Here is a 22,882-nt window from a genome sequence, read left to right as displayed (position 1 = left end):
ACTGTATCTAATCTATGCAATTCTAATATTATTCTTAATATGAAAGATGATACTACATTCCCAGACGAAAAAGTCGTAAAATTTAATTGCCTTACACTTATTCCACCCCCAGCTGGATGTGCTGATTAGGGATTTTTTTAAATAAACATATTATATATACATACATACATTACATATACACAAAACGTTCATTCATTTGAAAATATTTTATTACTCACATTTCAGGCGACAATTCTGAATTATGTACCTGCCCAAAAATATTTATTCCAAACTGATAAAGAAATTTGAAATTGTTTGAAAGACAGGTAAATAATGATCAAAAAAGGGATGATGGTAATTGGACTATTTATGTATAAAAACAGTGTGTATAAGAAATCTAAAATATGTTAGTCAGTTGAAAAACAGCGTCACTACAATTTTTTTCATATCGAATGTTAACAGGAGAAGTGTTTTCCTCAGAAAACTTCAGATTTTCATCTTATTTCTAATTATGACTCAAGTAAATATGTGTTTACTATTTTCCATTTACAGAAATATAATTTTTTTTTAGTTATGGCATTACCAATTACCTAAAAGTGGATAAATGCAGTAGGTAAATAATGGAATAAAAGCCAAAATTAACAATGGGTTGACGAGTTGCATATGATCTGGTAAAATTGTATAGAATCCAATGTTTCCATCCATTCTTACTGCCATCAAGGTCCATCCTGATCCTTGCTGATCATAGAGTGCCCAGAAGATTGGCAGCGGAAGAAAGAGAACTAAAACATGGAGTGCTATCTTAATATCCTTTATTAGTTTTTCTCCGTGTTTTTCTTCTGCATAATCCAACCAATGTTCCTTTTTCACGTTGGACTTCATCTTATTCTTTATTCCACACTGAAATCATAAAAAAATATAATATATTACTATTATATCCAGAATTTATTTATTTTTATTTATAAAAAAAACTGAGTTGTCGCTGGACAACTGGCAAGTGCACATCGATACTATTTTATATAAAAAAATCTATATTTTTAATCTAATTATAAATAGGCCTCCTCTGTATTTTAGAATGTTTAATAAATAGTTGAATAAATAATAAAACAAATGAAAACTACTTTGTGATTTAATTTATTTAGTGGCAACGGCATTCTTCCAATTTTTTCACGCCACATATTTCCTTATTTGAGCTTAATTTACTTCAATTGGATTCAGCATTGAATCAACAGTATATTGAGGATATTTACCACAATTCTCCTTGATTATTGTCATTAATCATTTTGATTTGGCCATATCGTCTGCAAATGAAATACATTTTTCTCGTAGTCAGCTCTGATTAACCACTTTTTGATCAGTAATCATTGGAATGCGTTCAAAAAGGCGGCTGTGATAAGATGCATTAACCAAAACTATAACAGAGTTACTATCAAGCCCTGGAAAATGTTCTCGGATCAATTTTTGATTCATGTGCGGCTCATGTCTTCGTGATAGATTTCTTAAAAAAAAAATGTGTCCTTTACTAGCATGCAAATTAGCCGAATCCTTCCTTGAGTGTCAATTGGTAATTCTCTTGCATATGCTGCTAGTCATGCTGCATTAAGTCTCATACATTTTGTGTTGTGAGCTCATACTTCTAATTCTTACTTCCATTTTCTTGATAAGTTTGTTATATTTACTTCTTTTTTTTTTGTAACATAGCCGCATACCACAACGCTCACTTCTATTTTTTGTTATAAACATCGAACTAGAAGAAGAAGAGGGAAGAGGAAGAAGTAGAATAAGGTCTTGTTTAATAAAAAGATCAAGTTTTCAGTTTTTTAGGTATGTGCGTATTTGTTTATATTTTTGTGTTAAAAAAAACATTAAGAATTCTCAATAAATGTTGTTCCCATAACTCTATATATCTTTTATCATTATCGCTTACTTGACCCCCTCCAGATTGTTTATATTATTTAACTATCACGAGGTTTGTCCACTTTTTTGTCTAAGTTGCCTATTAGAGTGCAACAAATTTAAGTTTGGGAATGTGTAGTGTTTAACGCAGGTGGGCTGACTGTTTCTATCAGTGGCGGGCGGAAACAGGTAGATTTAAAATAATTTTTCAATGAATTAACAATGAATTTGTTCATTTTTATTTTTATATTTCTTAATTATTATGAAGTTTTTAGTCAGTTGCACTCGAAAAATAATGAGTAAAATATTAGGAGTACTTTAATAAATAAAACATTCATCAATACTTAAAATTTATTAACATTACCCCGAAGGAAGGGTTTTAATAATATAAAAAAATCAGTAGTTTATTTTAACTAATTAAGTAATATATTTATTTGTCTAAACAAGAATTTAGTTAGTTATGATTCCTCGCATGATTCTAAGATCTCTATTCCTGAATTTGACTTCAATGTTTTATATAAAACTTAAGAGGTCGCTGGTTAAATGATATTAGATAAATAATGAAGAAAAAATGCAATATTTTGTTTGTAAATAAATTAGCGAAAAATAACAAATACAACGGTAAATAAATTAAGAAATTAACTGGTCTTACTCATTATTGTTATCTGTACAAAGAATATAGACTTACCCTTTGAAATTTTGATGTCTTATTCTTACCCAGGGAAATCTCATACGTATACCACGTCGGGACGCCCGCCGCCGAGGCTCGATAGGACGAGAACCTATCACACTAGGTCCGTTTGGTTCGCTGTCTTGGGATGAAATGTTTTAAGACTTAAGACGGTCAGAAAAGAACCCTCTAACCGTTGCGTGTGGTCTGTATACCAAGAGGGTACACCAATAAATCACTCTATTTTATTGCGATTTTGAGTGGCGATTATTTAAGTTAATTGTCATGGTAATACGAAACCGTACACTTGTTTCTATTTTTGTGACCCAAAATACAAAAAAAAAGCCAAATTCTTCGCACTTAAAACATAATAAATGAGATGGCCAGTTTAACAATTTTACGAAATAACAGGAAGCAATATATTTTAACAGAGTCGTTAGAATACAGTATTGAATTAGATCACATTATAGTACACTAAAAGAAAAATATTAAATGTAAAAATATGAAAAGAAATAGTACATACTTTCCCAAACAATCTTCATCTTCAGAAAAGCTTTCTCCGGATAAACCAGTATTAACAACAAATTGCGTAAGCGGTACAGCGTAGTGTCTAACAAATGTTCTTTTTCGATTTAAATGTTTTTATAATTTTGCGCGTGTTTACATACATTAATTCACTCCTCTAATAACACTTTTTCTGAAAATTTAGTTTTTGCTATATTTTCAACATCATTTATAATAAATGTTGTATTATGAGTTGTCTCTCTACCTTTTATCAAAGCTCATATTTTTTTGATAGGGTTTAACTCCGGATGATAGGGAGGCAAGTGAAGACCTTGATGTCCATGATGTTCAAGCTCAAAATATAATACATATACAGATGGAAAAAATGTCATAAAATTATCGTAAAAATTATTTTAGAGGATTCTTCGGCGAATTAAAATAACAATAATCATTGTATATTTTTGTTGACGATTTTTAACTCGTTATTAGTTTCGTAGACAGTCGTTAATAAGCTTTTTATGAAATTTTTGTCAAATATAGAATTTGATTTATTATGAAACTTTAAAAGTAATTATGGCTTACATTACTGTTATTGTTATAACAATTGACTTTTTAATTATAAACATGCACCTGATTTAAAAATTCACACGCATATTAACGCACACAGCGTTAGGTACAAATCCAGTCTCTTCTCCAGCCTGAACAATAATCAGCCTTTTACCCTTAGAAATCGGTTTCTTTAGTTTTTCCACTTTGATCTGCCAAGTGATATGGTGCAGTATGGCTGATGTGTACCTATATGTCTTTCATTGGTATAAATTATGGTTCTACCCTCAGATCAACATTGAATTAGCTGCTTTAAATATTGTATTTGTTTTGAACGAATATCATAACTTTTCATTAGGGCACTCCTATTGTCTTCGGATTTTCGCATTGTCTTTAGATTTTCGCCCCCTGCAGTTTGTTCGAGATGATTTGAAGAGTATCTGTTCAAAAGTATAATGGTTTTATTTGTTCCTATCATTTTAGGAACCATATTGTTAAGTAACTATTATAAATAACTAAAATAAACACACTATAGATACCCTAAATGACTTAATAATACACTAATTACTACTACCAATATACTAAGCAATTTAAAAAAAATTAATAAAATATCCAACACGATCAAATCAACATGTCAAACACTCTCTGTGATACGTACTTCTCAAACTACGACACTGGCAAGCAATACACTGTTCGTTTCCATGGTAACACTAGTAAACACGATTCACTGCGCATCATCGAGTATGAGTCATATTCCCAAACTTAAGTTTGTTGCAGTCTAATTATCCAGTCACTTATTTATTTTTCCATGAAATTTTTTATCCAATAGCTACATAATCTTTGGTCTCTTTTGTTTCCTGGTCCTTTATACTTTATTGTTGCTGAATACCGCGGTGTCAATGCAGTAAGGTAAAATTACCTATTAACGGCCTATACAAATTCATGATGTAAATCCGGCCTATTCAAAAAATTGAAATTCTTTTGTAAAGACGTTTAAGTTGGTTAAACTTAATACTACGGCTCGTGTGTATCCTAGCGAGAAATTTATTAGGCCATTTTTTATGTATAAATGGTGGAGTGACATGTTCTAGCTTTTGTTTCAGTCTCAGGTAAGCATTAAGAAGGTCATTGGTTACAACATTTGCTTGCAATTTATTACAGAAAATATTTTTTCACCTACATGCAGAAGTTTGTTCGTAAGAAATGGTTAATAGTTGTATTTTTTTATAAAACACTATAGTTTTTGGGCAAAAACAAAGTAGAATTTGCAAAAATACATGAGAACGGTATTAGGGCACAATTTTAATAGCTAATCTAATTCCGGCTCAATGGGCCGTAATAACGAATATTAGTGGTTTTTCAATTTAACTTTTTGTTCTTTAATATCAAAAATTATTAAAAAAAGTAATATATCCTTTTAAAAAACTATTAACAAAAACGTACTATCAAATTCCGTCCCATACTTTTTTTTCTATAAAAGAAAAAAAGGAAGTTTACAACTATGAAAGTCAGGTAGTTATTTCTAATGGTAGAGAATTGAAAAAAATCTCGAATTTGTTCCCAAAAAAATTCACTTTTTTTACTGAAGTTAAAATATATAGTCTGACAATTAACTAATTACAAAAAAACATTACAATAATTTTGTTTTATTCTGGGCAGTATTAGACTTTATTTTATTTCGCATGTGCTCTAATTTCGGCTTAACCCAAATTTAGCCTGACATGGTATCTACAAAAAAGACTCAATTATTCATATTTTATTTTTTTTTTCTAGAGTCATGGTCAGAACTAAAAAGCCTAAGCTAATGCAAAAAGAAATATTTACAAGAGCCTATAAAGCATCCAAGATGTATTGTATATCAAAAAGTACATTGAAAGATAAAATAATGCAAAAATAGGTGAACACGAAAATATTGGAAGATTAGGTTTAACTAGTGATGAGGGAAAACTAATGTAATGAAATGAAATGTAATTTCTGGAAATAGATGGTACTAACATTTCCTAACCCAGCATCCGGAAGTAAGACCTCGTGTACCGCTAAATCTGACAGCTAGCCGTTCCTTCGTTACAGAGGAAAGGATAAGAAATTGGTTCAAGAAAGTATATGATTATTTCAGTCAAAATGGCATCACAGATGTGATTAAAGATCCAAGCCGAATATTCAAATGAGACAAGACAGCTTTTTTTATGGCTCCATGGTCTGACCGTATTAGCAACAATATTCGCAAGTGGAGATATCCCACCACCAATGGTTTTGTTTCCCTATACAAGGTTACCAAAACATTTAGTTCCAACTATGCCAATAGGTTGGGGTATCGGATACAATGAAAGTGAATGGATGAATGGATGAAAAGCGAAAATATTTTAATAAATGGTTGAGCAAAATAAAACATTAAGCGACCTGATGAACATGTTAGCCAAATATCTCTGGTATTGAGTATGTTTTGTCGTGAAAATGAAATTGTTTATAGCACTGGTTCCAAATTCCATACATATCATGCAGTTGCTTGATGTTGCTATATTCCGACCTGTCAAAGCTACATGGCGCAAAATAGTTCATGAGTTCTGAATATATTTTGAAAATCAATCTCCCATAACATTTGCTGAATCTTATTTTGTCACTCCTCCAAAATTTCTAACGCCATTTAAAAATGCATTTTATTTCCCCAGAAAAATATCTTAAACGTCCAAAAAAAGGCTACAAAAAAATTTTTGCAGATGATTTTACATACATCTCGTTTTATTTTATGTAGGTTTTTTATGCCTCTTCTACATAAAAATTGTGTTTTTATTCTTTAAAATATTAAAATACATATTTACAAAAAAATTACAGTATAAAACAAAAAAATATATACAGACCGGAATTAAATCACATTAGTGAAAACAATTTTTTTTGGCGAATAAATAACCCATTTTTTATTTTTTTTTATTAATTATTTTGATAAAGAAAACATCAAAAATACTTTAAATCCATTTTCTCTATTATTTCGTTTTGTTAATATTTACGTCTAAAGTCAAATATTTTTGACAATTATTCCTTAACTGGGCCGTTATTAGATCGGTTTACCTTATTCGGGGAATTCTGTAAATACCTGTTGTCGCTTTGTACTTTCTTTTTTTTATTTTATTTAGCCGCATCAACCACTGGGGTTATTAGCGGTAGGTTTATGATACAAATAGAGAAAAATAAGGTACATTTTAAAAGTTATGACTTACAACAATATGGTACAATTTACATGTATGTACATGTAACAAAAATTAAATTTTAATTTATTATAGAGTTTACAGTAATTTATAAAAAACAGAACTTCATTGAATTTTGTAACCAGTGCTTCTTTCAGGCTGTTGGGTATCTTGAATATCGCCTTGGCTGAGGTGTACTCTGGACATTCTAGTATTATATGGTTGACTGTGAAAAGTGTTTGGCATCTTTGGCACATTGGTTGTGGTTCTTTGGAGATTATATACCCGTGCGTAAGTCATGTATGCCCAAGCCGGAGTCTGCTGATAATTAAACGGAGTCTTTCCGTTTTGGTGGTATAGGAAGATTTTTTGAAGATACGTCTGTTTTGATGCTTTTACGATTTGTGTTTGTTTGATCCCATATTTTTTGCCGGATTTTATTTACATGAGTCTTGAATAAAGTTTTAGTATCTGATATTGGTATATCTGTTGTAGTCGGAATGTTCACATTGTTTATTGCTTCAAACGCTGTTTTGTCTGCTAGCTCATTACCAGTTTTTCCGACATGTGATGGGACCCACATAAATGGGAGCTGTTGCAACGCGTCTTTAATTAGGAATAGATTGGTGTGTGTAGGATAAACATGTTCAATGGCCTGTAAAGAACTTAATGAATCTGGTAGTATTAGTATTTGTTTTTCATTTGTGGTTTTATAATGATTTAGTGCGTCAAGTATTGCTTGGAGCTCTGCGGTATAAATACTACAGCCGTCAGTTAATCTAGTGGCAGAAATTATGTTTTCTGATACAGTAGCAGCTGCTACTCCATTGCAATCTTTGGAGGCATCAGTGAAGAATAATTTGTAAGTGGAATATTTGAGTAAATTTGCATGATACTGAAGTCTGACCTCAGCAGAAATGTGTGAATGCTTATCATGATTAAGTAAGGAGAGGTCTACTATTGGTAAAGAAACTGTCCAGGGGGTGTCTGGTATATTTTTATGGGTGCCAAGGTGATTTGATTAATTTGATACGGTAGTCTTTTAACTCGTTCGTAAAATGGTACTGTCTTGGTGGTGTAATTTGTGTATTGTTCTAGTGATTCTTCCGATACTAAACTTGCGAGAAAGTGCCATTTCTCCTGCTAGCACTTGAAAGCTTCTTATTGGAGTAGTTCTAAGGGCTCCAAAAATTAGTTGTAGAGGTGTGGTTTGAATAACATCCAGTTTTTTTAGTTGATTTTTATCTGCTGTTTCATAACAGATGCATCCGTTGTCTGTTTGCTTCTTATTAATGTCATATAAATTTAGAAGAATTTAAGTATCTGAACCCCATCTAGGATTGGATAAAACTCTTAGTAAGTTTATTCTTTGTTGACAGGATTTGATCAAATTGTTAATATGTGAAGTCCATACTTGTTTCAGAGAATGACCATTTAGATACAAGTTTAAGTTGTATTCTGCTCTTCTTTTGTCAAACATTATTACTTTAGTCTTCTCAGTTGAAAAAGTTAAACTAGTCTCTATACATATATTACTAGATCATCAGCAAGGAGATTAGCTTATACTGGAAGCTTTATGTGGTTTGTTATATTATTTATTGCGATTAAGAATCATAGTGGACTTAAGGCCGATCCTTGAAGAATTCCATTATGAAGTGATTTCGATATTGACATGAATCCATTCGTTTTTACTTGTACGGACCTGTTTTAAAGAAAGTTTTTGCTGAAGACAAGGAAGTTACCATCTATTTTCCAGTTTTTCATAATTTTGAGGATATAATGCGTCCATGTTGTGTCGAAAGCTTTTTTCATGTCGAAAGATATTGCGATTACTTTTTGTTGATTTATAAATTCTTTATGAATTTCGGATTCTAGTGCAACAGTGTTATCAGCTGTCGATCTGTCTGAACGGTATCCGCTTTGTATTGGAGTAAAAAGTTTTTTCTTTTCCAAGTGATATTTCAGTATTTTACTCAATATTCTCTCCATTGCTTTGCAAATGTTACTGGTGAGAAATATTGGACGATAGGAGGATGGTTAGTTTTTTGGCTTATTCATTTTTAGAAAAGGAATTATAATTGCTTGACGACATATTGAGGGAAACGTTTTATTTGTGTAAATATTGTTAAAGATGTCAACTAAAATTTTCTTTTCTGTTTCAGGTAGTTTCTCAATAAATATTGTTGGAATATCATCAGGTCCTGAAAAAGTTTTTTTAGCATTGCCTAGGCTTTCGTTTAACTCGTCTAGTGTAATCGGTATAATATTGAGAGGGCATAAAATATCTTCTATTTTGATTTGTGACAATTCGGTTTTTTACTTTATTACTTCGGAAGTAATAAGTTATCTGTAGCTATGGTGTCGATATGATTAATTTTGGTTAAGCCTTTTATTTTCCTTTTTTTCTGCCAAATATCACTTAGTGGTGAAGATGAATTTATTGATGAGACATAATTGGCCCAGCTTTCTTTTTTAGATTTTTTGATTAGAAATCTGGATCTGGTTCTTAACGCTCTAAATCTAGCTAAGTTAGTTTCGGAATTGTGTTTTTTTCAATATATTAAAGGAGTGTTTTGTTTGTTTCAAAGAAGTTTCTATTTCGATATTCCACCAGGGTAGAGGTGTTTTTGTGGTAGCTTTATTTTTTCCAATCGCTTCTCTGGCTGAATATAGTAGGATATAATTAAAATTTGTTATTGTGATGTTTATATCTTCTAATATTTTTAAAGTCTTTCATTCGTTCAGTTATTAAATTAATGTTCTTTTCCCAGTCCGCTGATTTTAATTTCCATGTTTCATATGGTTTTGTATTAATGGTTGTGTCTTTAATATGAGTTATCAAAATTGGTAGATGGTCGCTGTCAAATAAGTGTGAAAGTGTATTCCACTCAAGTAGTGGTGCTAAATTTGAATTGCTGAGTGATAAATCGATGGTTGAAAACGTGCCATTGTATGAGTTGAAACGGGTAGACATTCCTGTGTTTAATAGCACCAGTTTGAGTTTGTTAATTATTTATAATATAGTTTTGTTATTTTTGTCAATTTTCGCAGATCCCCAAGATTCGTTATTACAATTTGTGTCAGCAAGAATTAATTTAGGAGATGGAATTGGTTCTATCACTTTTTGTAGTTCTAGGAGCATGGATTCTTCCGGATGTGGTAAATATACACTGCAAATTTTAATTTTGAAATGATGAACTATTGAGACTGCAACAGCTTCCAGATTTGTATTTAATGGAATTTCTCGGACTTGACCGTAGATTTCACAAAGATGCCAACACCACCGCTAGCTATTTACTGCACCGGTCTATTTTTGATGTATGGTGTATAGTTTTTCAATTTGACATTATTATTAAAAAGTCGTGTTTCTTGTAAACATATTACTAAAGGTGAGAATTCATTGAATAATATTTTTATGTTTTCGATATGGCTGTAAAAGCCATTCAAATGCCATTGAACTATGAATTTAATTATTGGATAGAGTTGCCGTCGCTTTCTTCCTCAGTAATAGAATAGTTGTCTGTTCCATGTATCTTTTTTAAGATCCTCGAAATGTTGTTTTTAAGACGTCGGTCGTTTGTGTTTGTGTGTACCATTTGCAATTCAGCGCTAAGTCCTTCTAGGTCTAGGTGAGTTGGAGAAGGTATTTGGTAGTGGTCTGGTTGAAGAAGTAGGAGGAGTACTGGATTGATGAGCAGTTGGGGTTTCTGATGTAATGGATGTTTTATTTATTGGATAATTTTCTGCTTTTCTGCTTTGGATAATGATGATCTGATAATAGCTGGTCAATATTTTGTATATTAATTGGTTCGATAGTGCAGTTTTCATCTTTGTGTCCTATGCTTAGTGTTGCCCAAAATCGGTCTTGGTCTTGCAGTCTTGGTCTTGTTCTTGCGTTTTTGCACCGTGCAAGATTTAAGCAAGAACAAGACTAAGCCTGCGAGACTCTTGCGTCTTGCAGTTAGGACTGAGTGTGGTTTTAGCGAGTATAGTAGTTCAGGTATATGCTTAAAGACTCTATGAGACGCAAAAAAATATGTAATAAAAATTTGAAAAACTGGACTTATGCGCATTACAAACAATACCATAAACATACACACGAATCAAAATATTCATTAAAAAAAAACACATTTGACACGTGCTCAGAGGTCATAATTACAATGTAAAAATAAAATATTTTGTACATTCTTTTCCAGCAGACGACTTCTTCGTTCTGAAATTAATAATTGTCCATATTTTGAGAATAGCCGCCCTCTAATCACAAAAATAATTCTCTTGCATTGCGACGCCGACAGTAATATCGTATTGATATTTTTTAAAATATATCATCCTAGCTAATAAAAAATATAATTGTTATGGACACCTACTTAATAATTCAATTTTTTCCCATTATAATTTAGTCAGGAGGAATCTAAATAAACAAATCTTATCGGCCTAAGACTATAAATTGTTTCTGCTGAGTGTCCGATGAGATCATTCGGTTAAACAAAATTTGCTGAAAGAGCGTGGCTAATATTCAAAAGTACCGAGACAAATTAATAACAGATAATGTCGCCTACCGTGTAAACAAAATACCGAAGATTTAGAATAACGAAGTAACGATATATAATTCTCGGTTTGCTATTAGATACTTAGGGTATTGGATAGTAACGAACATAAAGTAACTATTAGTAGTATAGCAGTTACTTTTTCGACATCACTTAACTTCATTCCCAATTGAGCTTTCCTTTGAGTCTAATGTTACAACTGTTTTCCATCTAATGCTTGTTGTTCCCGGACTGACAAGTTTACAATTTGACATGAGGAACAAAGATTCAAATAGTTCTAGTCCGAGTAGTGAGCGTTGGAGTTATAGATCTAAAAGACCTAAAAGCAAATTTGATGAGTTTTTCGAAATAATTCATGCATCCCAAATTGCTTTGTGTAAATTGTGCCTACATAGAAAGGTTGAAATGAGAATGATCAACAGAAACACGTCAGATTTGAGGAAGCATCTAATATCTTTTCACAAAAAGGATTTACAAATATTTTTTTCCTGAAAAACCAAAATTCGGTGGAGATATCACAAGCTTTTTAATAACCGCTAGAAAAAGTGGACATGTAAAAAATATACTTATTACCTTATTACCAATTACATATATTATGTACGTACTACTTTATTTTCGTAAATTAATGTATTTATTAAGTAGGATCTCCTTAATTTAAAATAACTTCTTTTGATTACCATTGCTTTTTTAACTATTCTTTATTTTTCAAGTTAGTTTTTTATATAAAAGTAGAGATAAGATTGGTAAAAACATTTATTTTGCTTTAATAAGTGGATTATAGTTTGTTATCTTATCACCTAAAAAATCTGTGCCCTTAATACATGTATATGGATTTTTTGTCCATCATGTCCATCAATCTCTTTCTAGGCAGATAATGTTCTTTAATAAATAGCAATAGGGTAACTGCAAGCCTTGCAAGATTCTTGCTGCAAGACCAAGACCAAGACCAAGACCGGAAGTGCAATACCAAGACCAAGACCAAGACCGGAAGTGCAATACCAAGACCAAGACCAGGTGTATTGGCGCAAGACCAAGTCCAAGACTGTCTAAGTCTCGTCTTGTTCTTGCATTTGGGCAACACTACCTATGCTATTACATTTAGAGCAATTTAGGCCGTCTAAGGAGTATTCCCATGAAATATTAGAAGTGAATTTGGGATATGATTATTAATTGTTGGAGCAACAAATACTTGACGCCTAAAGCTTAATATATGATTGTATTCAGATTTAGGCATACCAACTCTTAAAAATGTTATTTTAGATACTGCAATAAGCTCCAATTTTTTAAGCTCTTCTTCGATAATAGTGTTTGGAATACTGGAACAGACATTTGATATCACTAGTAGGCTCACCTGAGTAATTTATCTTCTAATTTCTATGTCGTTTCCTTGTATTGAAACGGATTTGTGATTATGTAGTAGTTTTTCTAAGATTGTAGTGTTACTGAGATAAATGCATACTCTGTTATTTGACATTCTGGACGCGAAGATATTTGATTGTACTAAAGTTCCTATTGTTGTTATGTATTCGTGTATTTTTATATCTGGTACTGATGACAAAACAATTGCTTGTTCTTTGGATAGAAAGTTAAAGTTGCTTACGGCATTAGATTGGGTTAATGTTGAAGAAGAGGTTGGTGCTGAAGATGTTAATAATGGTTTGGTGATTACTGTGTCAGTTTTTAAATTGTTATCCATTTTTAATTTTTATTTGCTTCATTTAATAGTATTAATACTAGAGCCGCTACTGACTTAAGGTAATTAAGCCGGCTTATCGGCGTTTTCATTTGAAATAAAAATAGATCTTCTGTTGTTTAGTTTTCAATAAAATCCTTTAAATGTAGTTAGAAAACAGTTTTTTCACTATTAGTACAAACTTGTATTTTAATTTTTGGTAGAAACCAACAAAAAAATCGTTTTATTCGGAGCTGAAATTTATCGACACTTTACTAATGAGTACCTTTTTTCAAGTCCTGTACTTTCTTTCTTTGTACGTTCCAGCATCTAATATTCTTAATCTGTTTTTTACTAATATCGTACTCCATGTAATCCATCGGAATTCCGTCGATGATTTTTTTCTGCATTTTGGTCATTATTATAGAAATTATATTACTCTTCTTTTTCCCTTTATTATAGTGAGTGACCTTATAATAACTTTAGTTTCACTAAGGCAAATATTAAGTAGGCGAATTTTGTCAATATTCATAACCAATATAACACTAATAATGAAATTATAAAAATATTACACTTACCACAATACATTTTGTAACTTGTACTATAACGTTGCCTTCTGGTTTTTTGATTTTATACGTTGGTCGTCCTGCAACGAAGATGACTAAAACGATAAAAAAACGATATATTATAAACATATATTACAAAATGTGAAAAGTTTTTAATGATATCATACATCTTTTTATTTTAGTTTAAAGATACTTTTTTGTGTGGTAACTTTTTTTGTTAACAGGGTCCCATTGTTTTGAAATTACACTCTGGTTATTTTTTTATTTGAATTAACGTATCTCGACGACAAGGTCATTGACACGATGACAGTATAATACAATATAAGAGTATTACAAATACAGTTTTACATTTGACAATTCACAATACATAATACACAATACTTATTTTTACAAATTTAACCGATATACATAATTACTAGACTTATTTATACTAGACAAATTTTGCATATTTTTATAAAAGTGAGCATAAAGTGCGTATAATTTGAAAATTTGGTGGTAACTATATATTTTTATATTTAAACTTACAGATAGCATGAAAATGCCAATATTTAATTTTGTTTTATAATCACTTGGTATTCAAATTCTTGGTATAGTAACTAATAAAACGCAGCGGCTTATAGTTTTGTCAGGTTTTGTCCTGGAATTAAGGGTTTGTGTTTGCCAGTTTATGTCTCTAGGTAAAAATTTTTATTTTCACAGTCAATTTGATTTGGTTTCACTTTTGTTGTAATATTGGAGGCGTAAACAACGTGTATTTCTAATTGTGAATAATTATTGTGCTTTGAAAATGCCGAAAATAAGCAATGTTTCAACTTGGATAAAACCTTACAAAGAGCTATCTATGGATATGGATAACGTTTATTGCTCTTGTTGCGACAAAGTCGTAAAAACATTGGTATTATTTTTTATTTTATTTTAAAAATTTACACGGTGGTACAAACAAAGATTTTAAAATTGGAGATTATGTGTAAGAAAAGTACCGACACAAGGCTAGTTCGTAATAAATCGATGTATTTTTCCTTTTTTCAAGCATTTTTTAAACTCCTTGCGATAAAAAATAGGATATCTGTTTAAAATTCAAATTGTTTGATAGTCTACTGAAAGATCGCAAACATTTTTTTTCTAACAATAGCATAGTTTGCTTTAATTTTGCTCAAAACAAAAACATATCATATATGGGACTTAATTAATTAAGTGCTTTTAATTGATGCTCACAGCATTTTTTCGTTAAATGTAAACAAAAAAGACCAAGAGCCTCTTGTAAATATTTGGGGGTGCTTTCTTCTTGTACAGTCATTTCTTGTCATTTTCAAGATTACTACACCGATTTTTATTTGATTTAATTTAAATATTTTAATTGTTATGCAAAAACGGTTCATTTTTATTCTATTTCCACAATCTTAGTTTTTAAAAATGGGTACAACTATAGAATATTTATATTCTTTTTTAGATTTCATCTGAAAAAAAATTTTAAGTAGATGAGCATGTCAGAACCGCGAAAAATTTAGCTAAAATAGTAAAAACCACATCCGGTGAAAAATATCAACCTTCAGTGTTCAAGTGCTTTCAGTCAAGTTCCAAAAAACAAACCAAACAAGAAACTTTTAACGAAGACTTGTGTCGTGCATTAGTATCTTCTAATATACCGCTTTCAAAAATTATCTAATGAAAACTTGAGTTCTTTTTTAAAAAAATATTGCAAACAAAACATTCCCAGTGAACGAACTCTAAAGAGAAATAATGTCAATTTTTTATACTCCTCAGTTATCCACAACATAAAAGCCGAAATAGGTAATAATTACTTTTACATATGTGTGGACGAGACCACTGACTCGTCAGGAAAAACATTGTGCACTTATTGATTGGTGTACTTAGCGATGAAACCTTTCCAAAATTGTATTTAATTTCCTGTAAGCAAGTGGAAAAAACCAACACTCTAACAATATCACGGTTTCTACAAGAAGCATTAGCAACCTTATTTCTTCCTGTTTCTGTGCCCAATGATAAATTATTGCTTATTTTATCTGATGCCGCACCATATATGGTGAAAGCAGGACAAAATTTAAAAATATTTTATCCAAACTTAATACATGTCACTTGTTTAGCGCATGGAATAAAGAGAGTTGCGGAGGAAGTAAGAAAAAAATTTCCACTAGTTAACAGTTTAATAGCGAACGTCAAAGAGGTATTCCTGAAATCACCTCTAAGAATACAATGTTACAGAGATATGCTTCCTGCTGTTCCACTGCCACCGCCACCCATTTTAACACGTTGGGGAACATGGTTGGAAGCGGCTAATTTCTATGCTGATCATTTTGTTGTTAAAAAAAAAAAAATAATTAACCTTTTAACGGATGATAGTTGCCAATCTTTATTGGAAGCTAAGCAAGCCTTCCAAAATAACATCCTCCAATAGCAACTGTCATTCATAAAATCAAATTATAGTTTTGTCCAGAAAACTATAACTCAATTATAATCCTCCAAATTATTATTGTTAGAGAGTCCAGTTTTAATAAAAGAATTTGAGTCATTGTGTCACAACGTTAAAGGTACTATTGGAAAGGAAATTTTTCAAAAATTTAAAGTACATTTATATGTTAAAATAATTGTATGTTATGTATTTATAATATTGTAAGTATTTTTATAAATAAAAAAATATTGTAAATATTTTTTATTACATGCATATTTTCTAGATAAATATGCATATTTTGCATAAAATACTGCATATTTTTGCATAAAATACTGCTTATTTATGCGCGTATTTCATACTTTTTAATATGAAGACTCTGAAGTCTAATAATTACACTTCTGAGTTTATAAAGCACTTGAATGACTCTTAAATATTTAAACAGACTTGCACAGTTTGTTCTTAGTTTCATTCAACATTTCTTGTCTATTATCTCCCAACTGGTGTTGTTTTCGTTTAGTAGAAAGATGTGGACATTCTTTAAGGAAATGCATGACGGTTAACGGACTGCTGCAATGGCCGCATGCAGGTGGATCGGTAGATATCACGAGAAAGCCATGTGTAAGCCGAGTGTGTCCAATTCTTAATCTTCTCAGAATAACCTTGTGTGTTCTGGGAATAGATGGTAGCTCTAAGAAAGTTATAACTGGCTGTATATCATGTAAGTGACTCGGAGTTGTGCTCCAATTAGCTTGCCATTTGTCATATATACGCTTTTAGAACATTTTTTTAATATCATTATGCAGCTGGATATTTGATATAAGTAGTGGAAGCTTCTTTTGCGGTTACATCTGCGGCCGCATTTTCTACAAGTCCTACATATGTGAAGGTACCCAGACAACAGTGACAATTACTCTATGGTTCGTTTTTAATTATTTGTATCGATGATAAGGAGTCTGTGCAAATCGATACATTGGGGTTAGGTGGTTCCAACATACGAAACGTTTTATATACACTTGCAAATATTCGTAATATGTAGTTAAATTTTTTTTTAGTGCAACCACAGAATATATCACCCAACAAGAAGCGAAACGAAGGGCTTTTTCGCAATCCGTTTCTATGAGATCCACCATGTTCTAAATAGTTTATCTGTCAACCTATAAAAACTGAAGTTTGTTTACGTATTGAGAATTGTTGTTTCGTGTGTGTTGTGTAATAGTAAAAAAACAATAATACTGTTATACATATTTTTGTATATACATATACATATTTTAATACCTTAAATATATATATATATATATATATATATATATATATATATATATATATATATATATATATATATATATATATTAATATAAAAAAAGTATAATATAATAGTAAAAAAAGAATAATACTCTTATACATATTTTGTATATACATATAAATACATAGTTTAATACCTATATTAATAAAAGTAATAGACATCTACTGATTTTCATCTCTATTTTGAAATTGATTTTTAAATTCAATCGCTTTTTATCGGTACTTTAACGTACTAAAATACTTTTAGTACGTTAATTTGTTTGTTTAAAAAAACAAATCGATATTTTTGACTTAAGATCTTTTTTATTTATGAGTAAAGAATTGATATATGGGTTGTATTAAATTTTACAGAAACAAATACTATTTATACAAAACAGATCTACTTAAAAAACATTAGTTTTAATGATTACTTCGTTTCTCAGTGTAACTATAATTTTACTACGCTACAGTTTTGAACGACTTCCTCATTACTTTTCTTCGTGTACTAAATAGTTTAACTGTCACTGTCACTTCGAAATTTCTGTCCTACGAACATCAAAGGTACCGACAAAGCTTTCGCTTCTTATTGGATGAGTTATTCTGTGGTGCAACCTTTACTAATGTATAAATCATTTTAGGCATTAGTCTAAAAATGCACAGCACAGAGACGTAAATTGCTTTAGTATATCGTTAGCCTCTGTGCGAAGCTATCGTAAGGTTTTTTAGCGTTTGGAATGCCATATATTTCATTGAAAAATTTTGATCGTTTTGGGTCAGCCATGGATAACAGTCAGACAGGGCCTTCGGAAGTTAAAAGACGTCGAGTATTCAAAAAACCGTCTAAATAAAATTATTCTTTGACAAAAGAACAACTATTATACTCCTCCTTATTCCTTGACCCCTGTCAGAGCATGGCGATACTCTAAATATTATTAGCTCGCTGTCTCCATTGGCTGCGATCCTGTGCCATATAGACAGCTTCATGTAAGGATTTTCCCACCAGAGTCTTTATTTGGTCTGCATATCATATTGGAGACCTTCCTCTGGGTCTTCGGCCTTCGGTCTTATACCTTTCCTTCTACTACCAATAGTTTCATGGTCCCAATGCTTCTAGCTATGTGGCTTTATATGCTCGGTTTACTTTTTTTAATAGCCTGTCTTTTATATAAAGCTCTTCCAGAATTGACGAGTTGTTTCTATGTTCAGGAAAGGGCCCACATTATACAGGCTGTGATCTTACTCCTATCAATTTTTTTGACAGTCCATGTTTCAGCTGCCTTTGTAGCAATGAAAAAATTAAGGCTTTAACCAACCTGAGCTTAGTATTCCTTGTTAATGTTCGGTCCTTCCATATTTTAACCAATTTAACTATTGTGGTTCGGGCTATTGCTAGTCTACACATGATTTCTAAGAAGCAATCGCTATTGTTGGTTATCATGAAGCCCAAGTATACAAATTCGTCTACCTGTTCAAAATTACCCACTTGGTGTATGTGTGGTAGATTATTTGCTCTGACTATAACCATTATTTTTGTTTTTCCGGTATTGACCTTTTTTTTCGTCTTTACAGAGGGGTGGTCCGGAATCTTCAAAAGACATCTCGGTCCAGGACGCCGCCTGACTGACCTTAGTGCAGGATTCTTTCTTCGTACTCTCGGCGATAGTTTCCGAGGTACTTTAAAATGCCATCTCGTCGCCGAGCCTACGCCGAACGCCTACCTGCTAAACCAGACTCTCCTCTGTCATCCAGTGATCCGGAAGCGGAATGGCCGCTGTAAGACTGACATCACTTCCAAATCACTACCAGCATTCATTCATTCTACATTCATTCACATCCACACTACATTCATCAGCAAGGAGACCCCCTGTCTCGTTTCAGGTAGCGAGTAGAAGACCCTCATTGCTCCTAGTACGGCATCTCTCCCAGACGGGCATTTTCTCCTTCCCCACAGTCTCAGCCATGCAGTCTAACTCATACAGTCTGACCCACTTTTCTAGCTTCAACTTCTAGCACCTTTTTCTCTTACCTTTGCCGTTAGTCCAGCTTTCTTTCTTTGACTTTTTTTTTTCTTGATCACTGCACGGATATAGTTGTGTACGCTAATCCAACCTGCTTTATTTTCAACCATTCTCTCAATCATTTTTCTCACTGTAACAAAATTCACACCTGCCTCTCTTTTCATTCTGTTCCTTTCTACTATTCATCTGTTGCACTCTAACATCGTATGTGTCACAGTGTCAGAGTATCCACAGTATAGGCATTCATCTGTGTCAGCCTTTCTTAACCTATGGAGGTAGGCCCTAAAACACCCGTGTCATGTGAACACCTGCATCAGGAAATAATCCAGTCGTCTGTGGCCACAGTACACCCAATCTCTTATGTTCGGGATCAGTATTTTCGTCCACTGTGCCACATCCTCCATGTTATTTCATTCTTCTTGCCATCTTTCAATTGACCTTTCCTTTTCCTGTCTTCTCTCGGCCATAGTAAGGTTTGGGCATCTTCTCTCATAGAGCTCTTCTCTTTCCATCGCCAAAACATGCAACGGAACACATCCAGTGATGGTCCACAAGGCTGCCGCAGACACAGTCCTGTAGGTGCATGCCACTTGCAACAGACTTGTTCTGTCCACTCGTGTCACGTGCCTTCTATAGGCCGTTATCTCTACCGCCCCGCTCCAGACTGACCCTCCTCCTTTCGCATTTGGGTCCCCCAATGTTGGGCATCACCCTCCCCAACGCAGCTGTACTATTCGCAACCTTTCTGACCACCTCCCGTAGGTGCTCGTCCCATTTTCCATTTTGTTGCAATGCCACTCCTAGGTACTTTACACGTTTCCTGGGTGTTAGACATGCTCCCGCACATTGTAAGTCAATACTTTGCCTATTCCTTTTCCTCTTCATAATGATGGCTTCGGTGTTCTCTGCCGCAAGTTTCAGTCCGTGCTGCGTCATCCATTTCTTTACAACGCGGCCTGCGTTCCGAACCCGGTATTTGAGATCATCCGCGATAGCGAAGGGGGTTGTACCCTCTCCGTATTTATAGTCCATAACCCCGTCATATGCCAAGTTTCATAGCGTCGGGCCCAAGACAGATCCCTGGGGAACTCTGGTATTGATCTGCAGTCCAAATTCTTCTCTTATCCGGCTTAACCGTTCAGTGATAGTAATCATTTTGACTTTATTTGCTGCTAGTATGTGTATCATCTTTGTATCGTAGGTTGCTGATTTTTCCGCCTCCTATAGTGATTCCTCCATTTTAGTAGTCTAGTACTTTTATCATTATACATTCAGAATATATGTTATATAATAATGATGATTGTATGCAGCCCTTTCTAGTTCCTTTCTTTGTTTTTAACGCCTCTGAATATATTGCTTGTATTTTAACTTTGGCTGAGTTTTTATCATGCTGATTTTTTTTACGTTACCTAGGTGGTTAGGTGCTCCCATATTTTTCATTATACTCCAGAGGATATCCTATTTTACTAAATCGAAAGCCTTTGTGTAATCTACGAAACAGAGCAGCATTCATATGTTGTGTTTTCCCGCTTTTTCTATTACCTGTCTGGTATTCAGTATCTGCTCCTGCGTTTCTTTTTCTGGTACAAATTCGCACACATTTTTAGAGGTTGTATTCACGAATAAGCCACGTGAAAATTTACATATATTTTTCTCTTCACTACCTACATTCACGGTTTTACGGATAATTACCCTTAAAACACTGTGGGAAAAATTATCAGTTTGTCAATGTAACAAAAATGTGGCAAATTTGTCGTAAGAAAACGGTAGCTACTATGTAAACACACATTTTATGCAAGTTTGTTATATCAACATTGTATATTCTGTATAAAAACAAACTTCAAGCAAGTTTGTCACATTGTAACTAGCAAGTTTGATTTAAACTTGCTGCAAGTGAGTACAGTTGATATGGCAAATTTGACGCAAACCTTCTTTTTTGATATATCAAACTTATTGCAAGTGAATCAAGTTTATATTGTTATCTGGGAGGATACCAAATGAACTGTTGAAATATAGTGGAGCGGCAATGACTGATTAACTGACAACACTAATTAACAAGATTATAAGAGACGATAAAATATGAGAAGAATGGAGGGCAATAAAAAATCAAAAAGGGGGGTAATAAGAAATAACCAGAAAACTATCAACTGGCTAAATACTACCCTAAAACTTACTACGAAAATTTTGCAAGAATGAATAAATAAGCTCATAAACTTAACAAATAAGCAGCAAGTTTTAATTTAATTTAATTTAACATAAATTTGGGACGTCAGTCTTCTTAAAAAGTGTGTGTTCCTAACAGAGAGCCACCAACCTAGGTAGATGTCTCGCCGCTCGAAATATATGTTTTTAGTAACTCGCCGCCAATTTGGCAAAATAAATTTTGTTCTCCTCGCTGGATGAGCACCCCAAACATCTGGCCATCGAGCCCATATTTGTCGCACATAATCTCGATGTTCAGCTTTCGCGTTTAGGGTTTTTTACCCTGCTTTATGGGTCTATGCCTAAATGGCTGTATAAAGGCTCAAAGAACCTCTATATATATATATATATATATATATATATATATATATATATATATATATATATATATATATATATATATATAATATGTGCTTGTATGAATCAGTATTTAGTTGATCTTGTAATGTTGTTGCTGGAAGAATGTTTGCTGTAGCAGAAAGTATTTTATACTTTCAGTACAAGTGCCTCAAAAAGTTACATCAGTACACGGGGTGGACTGTAAGTCCGCATATTGAAATAGCAAGTATGAGACGGACTAAAAAATTCTTTTGATAAAATAAAATGAACTAATATTACAAATTAATATAAGGTTAAATGCTCGAATAAATTAACTTTTATCAAATAAAAGGCAGATATCGAGCACAGTTTTATTAATTAAATCTTGCCCAAGTACTTTCGCTTCCTAGAGCATCTTCATGTGCATCTAAAATAGGCCAAGAAACGTTTTTTAACTGAAGAAATTAATTAACTTAGATGAAAAACTCGAAGTTGATGGTTGATAAAAGTTTTTATGTGATTAACGTTTTAGACTTACTTCGTCAATTTTGGTATTCAACAATTATAGAATGTCATAAACATAAAATTGTATTTACACTATACTACACAAGGACAAACACTTAAAAAATATTTTTTAAATAGGCGAAGCTACATTATGGTCGGCATCAGGAGAGAGAATGGCTGCCGATCTTAACGGAAATGTTAAGGTGACATGTGACATATGACAGCTTGGATGGGCAGTCACAATCATGGAGATTTGATCTGCACGTTTTAAAATTCTATGAAACTAAGCATTGATCAAAGGTCCAACTGACACTACTATAGGAAATCAACTGATAAAATATGAAATTATATAGAATATTTTAAGCAGATTGCATAATCCAGATCTCACACTCAAACCTGTCTATAATAATTAGGTGTTAGTTTGAGAGCAACTAAAATGGACGTAAAGTATGAATGCAAAAAATAGACCAAACAATATATTAGACCGTGGGTGGTTAACTGCAATAAAAGGGTCTACCAAAAACTATCAATACTGTAGAAAAGAAGAAATCTAACTATGAAATTAAAATACTAAAATTAAAAATCAA

At 32.4% G+C, this 22,882-nt stretch overlaps 1 protein-coding gene across 1 annotated transcript in view; it reads right to left on the bottom strand.

Annotated features, from left to right (window-relative positions):
- Positions 1 to 22,882, bottom strand: part of LOC140447557 (peptide transporter family 1-like) — a 68,721-nt gene that overhangs the window by 27,637 nt on the left and 18,202 nt on the right. Inside the window, exons 5-6 of the mRNA XM_072540270.1 lie at positions 13,575 to 13,657; positions 570 to 879 (exon numbers count right to left, since the gene is read on the bottom strand). Coding sequence (XP_072396371.1) covers positions 570 to 879; positions 13,575 to 13,657 — 393 coding nt within the window. The remainder of the gene's footprint in view (positions 1 to 569; positions 880 to 13,574; positions 13,658 to 22,882) is intronic.

This window comes from Diabrotica undecimpunctata, chromosome 8 (genome assembly GCF_040954645.1).
Source record: "Diabrotica undecimpunctata isolate CICGRU chromosome 8, icDiaUnde3, whole genome shotgun sequence".
Classification (NCBI taxonomy): domain Eukaryota; kingdom Metazoa; phylum Arthropoda; class Insecta; order Coleoptera; family Chrysomelidae; genus Diabrotica; species Diabrotica undecimpunctata.
This window is presented reverse-complemented; position numbering and strand designations above follow the sequence as displayed.